Here is a 3,852-nt window from a genome sequence, read left to right on the forward strand (position 1 = left end):
GTGTGTGTGTGTGTGTGAGTGTGAGTGTGTGAGAGAGTGTGTGTGTGTGTGTGTGTGTGTGTGTGTGTGTGTGAGATGGGTTGCGCTGTCTGTGATGGTGTGTGTTGTGTGTGTTTGTAGGATAAGTCGTGCTGTGTGGGCCCCTGGGCTCTGTGGCCCCTGCTGGCCGACGGCGGAGACGTCCTGATGAGCGGCTGTTTCTCTGCACAGACGGTCGCACACGTGTCTGCAGTGGCTGCGGCTGCGTCTGCACACACACATACTGAAACACACACGTCTCAGTCAGACGCTCGCGGTCAGAGCACAGTGATTGTGTGTTTGGGAGACGGAGAGCAGTCACAGACAGACGAACTGCAGAACACACTCACCAAACTGGGCTGCAAGAGTAAGAGCTGACATATACATTACATACAGTGTGTGTATATATACACAGTATATACAGGTGCATCTCAATAAATTAGAATGTCGTGGAAAAGTTCATTTATTTCAGTAATTCAACTCAAATGTACATATTTATTTTTAAAAACATACAACATAAACATACAAAAAGTGAATTTAGACATCACAGCAAAATGTGCAGTAGAAAAGATGGGTGAATACTGAAAATTCATGAGAATTCATTATATAGTGAGAGAGCAAGGCATTATATATTAATATAAATACACAACATTATAATGTACAGTATAAAAGATGGATAAATATTCCTTTTAAAGTCTACTGTAGGTAAAAAATGCACTGTTTGAATGAGAAAGTATATGCTCATAATAACAGGAGAGAAACCACTGGGATGCTCAGCGAGTTAAAACCAATGGATCTGAATGATTATTTGGGTTTCCACACAACACTCAGCTTACTGATATGATGCAGATATATCTCTTATTACATGTTATGGCTCTTATGATAAATTGTTTGTGTTGTTCCTCATTTGTAAGCTGCTGTGGATAAGGGCATCTGCTAAATGAATAAATGTGAATATAATGTAAATTTTGTGCGTCCCTGTTTTGCTGTAATGTAAGCAGTGGCAGGTGCAGGGCTTTGATTCCCAGGGAATGCAGGAACTGATAAAAGTGTATATATTGAATGCAGTTTAAGCTGCTTTACATAAACGTTTCTGCTGAATGCATGAATGTAAATGCACAAATGAGCTCCTCCAGGACCATGATAGAGAGACACCGGTGAAGGTTTGACTCAAACATGTGTGTGACCTTGGTATATTTCTGTGGTAAAAATGCTAATACACGTCTCTTGGGGTCTGAATCAGAAGAAATAACTCCCTTCGGGGGACGTTCACTAAGACAAAACGGTTCATGACTAAATGATGTCTTTCTAACAAAACCATTTTTTATTGTGATTACTGCGATATTTTAAGTTCATCTACATCATATCAGTATATCTATTTCAGGGTTATTATAGTTAACTATAACTGAAGCTAAAATCAAAACCACAAAAATAATATTTTTTTGCTTGAAATCGATGTTAATTTAAAGAGAAAAAACTAATATATTTATACAAAAATTTAAATTTAAACACATAAAAGTTAAATGCTAATTTAGCATACAAAACGTCAATTTAGGCAGCACAATATTTATAGTATACAGTAGGAAAGATGGATAAATATTCCTTATATGAAAAAACAAAAACATGAAATACATGCTCATAATAACAGGGGTGGGATGCTGGTTAGTCCTTGGTTAGAAAATAGAGGTCAGAGAGATTAATTTTGTTAGAAGACAAAGTAAATGTGTGTTTTTCAGATGTGAAGCTGCTTCCAGACTCTCTCGAGTCTCTGGACGTCTCTGACGCGCGTCTGCAGAAGATCAGTGTGGTGTTTCTGATGCCAGCGTGTTCCCTGTCCGCCGTCAGCAACCCTGTAGATTACATAATGCAGGAGAACAGAGGTACACACACTCACACACTCATCATACTGAACATTCACGCTGAGCATCAGTCACATGTGATTGTTCTGGACCGGTTTCAGACCCGCGGCTCATGCTGGATCTGTCCCAGGGTTCAGTCTCTCCAGAGAAACTCCAGATGCTCATGTGCCAGCAGAGGAAAGTCCTGCAGCGCGCCGTCCAGTGTGAGTGTGTGTGTGTGTCACTTCGCCTTACCTAATGAGTTCACACACTATTAAATGATGATCTAAAATCGCAAATCTGGATGAGTTACAAAATATTACACTAAATAACTATTCTACCTTAATATCTCTGAAAAGAAATTAGTATTTGACTAACATACTAATTTGCTTACGATACTTGCTTACGACAAAAAATGTCCATTATCTAAATCACTTAATTACTTTCTCCAGGTATATGCCAGAGCCTCAGTCTTTTCGCCTGTGACATCCATCTTATTTTCAATAATGCTTTTATTTATTTATAAATCTCTTTATCAAACAAAACCGATCAACATTGAAATCTGTTGATCAAAAAAATAAAATAAATAAAACAATGACATTTAAATCTGTTAAATAAAACCAACCAACATTAAAATATTTTTCTAGAACAAAACCGAATGACATATAAAACTCTTTCTAGAACGCAACCAACAACTTTTAGATCTCTTAATTGAAAACAAACAAACAGATATTTAACGATCAAAACTGACCAACAATGAAATCTTTTAATCAAACAAAACTGATGACATTTAAATATCTTAATTAAGCAAAAACTAAACAAAATTTGATTCTCTTTCTAGAATAATACCGAATGTCATTTAAATCATTTTCTATAACAAACCTGAATGACATTTAGATCTCTTAATGGAACAGAATCGTCCAAGATTGAAATCTGTTAATCAAACAATATTTAAATCTCTTTCTAGAACAAAACCGAACAACATTTAAATATCTTTCTAGATCCAAAACCATACGACATTTAAATTTCTCAAACTGTAACAAAGGTCCACTGAACGGCAAGTTAAAGAACCCAAGTGCAGTTTATTAAAGTGCCCCTATTATGCCATTTATACGGTTCCTAGTATTGTTTTGGGAGTCTCCTACAATAGGATTACATACATGCAATGTCAAAAAACACTTTCGTTTTCTCAAAATATGCATTTAATATCAACTCATTTTCCAGCGATTCTCAAACGATTCGTTCGAAGCAGTTCAAAGATTCAGTCTCTCTAAACCCCTCCTTTCCGTGAGCCTGCTCTGCTCTGATTGGTCAGATGGCCTAGTCTGTTGTGATTGATGTACAGCGCGTGTCGGAAACGATACGCCTATTTCATTATTTCCGTATTTTGAACACTCTATAGAAAATATAAACATCTATTATTTATCATACTTACAGGTTGTGATTCAGTGGAGCAGCTGGTCCAAATAAACAGGATACTGATCCATCTTTCAGCAGCAAGCGTTTTGTGAATGCGTTGAACTCCCCGAGATTAGAGAAGCAGTCGTCAGTAGAATGACGTGTTTGTGGGCGGCCAACATAGAACATAGGTGCGCATTATGCAAATGTGTTACCCCGTGACGTGTAGCCGTCACGGAAGTGGGATTCGAATTACTAACAACTCGTTTCAGCTGTTCAGAGTCGATTCTTTATTTTGGGAGACAATAACTTTATTTATCGTGCACTTTTGGCTTTACAGCTTGGCAGATCGTTTACATTCTCATACAGCTACTGCACTGCATGAAAGGCAATATTGGAAATGGCATAATAGATGCACTTTAAAACAAAGTAGAATCCAAAATCCAAACAAATACAAAACAAAGACTTGACAAGAACAGACTTGACTTAGCATTAACAGAAACAAACTCACCAACAGCAGGGTTACACAGTTCAACACTCGACAGGAGACAATGGCAACATGAGATATATATATATATATATATATATATATATATAT

The 3,852-nt window shown here is 37.0% G+C and overlaps 1 protein-coding gene across 1 annotated transcript in view; it reads left to right on the top strand.

Annotated features, from left to right (window-relative positions):
• LOC107568658 (putative methyltransferase NSUN7) overlaps window positions 1-3,852 on the top strand; it is a 17,331-nt gene that overhangs the window by 196 nt on the left and 13,283 nt on the right. Inside the window, exons 2-4 of the mRNA XM_016254632.1 lie at window positions 121-385; window positions 1,755-1,898; window positions 1,979-2,080. Coding sequence (XP_016110118.1) covers window positions 187-385; window positions 1,755-1,898; window positions 1,979-2,080 — 445 coding nt within the window. The 5' untranslated portion in view covers window positions 121-186. The remainder of the gene's footprint in view (window positions 1-120; window positions 386-1,754; window positions 1,899-1,978; window positions 2,081-3,852) is intronic.

This window comes from Sinocyclocheilus grahami, unplaced genomic scaffold, assembly GCF_001515645.1.
Source record: "Sinocyclocheilus grahami isolate Dianchi unplaced genomic scaffold, SAMN03320097.WGS_v1.1 scaffold1269.1, whole genome shotgun sequence".
Taxonomy (NCBI): domain Eukaryota; kingdom Metazoa; phylum Chordata; class Actinopteri; order Cypriniformes; family Cyprinidae; genus Sinocyclocheilus; species Sinocyclocheilus grahami.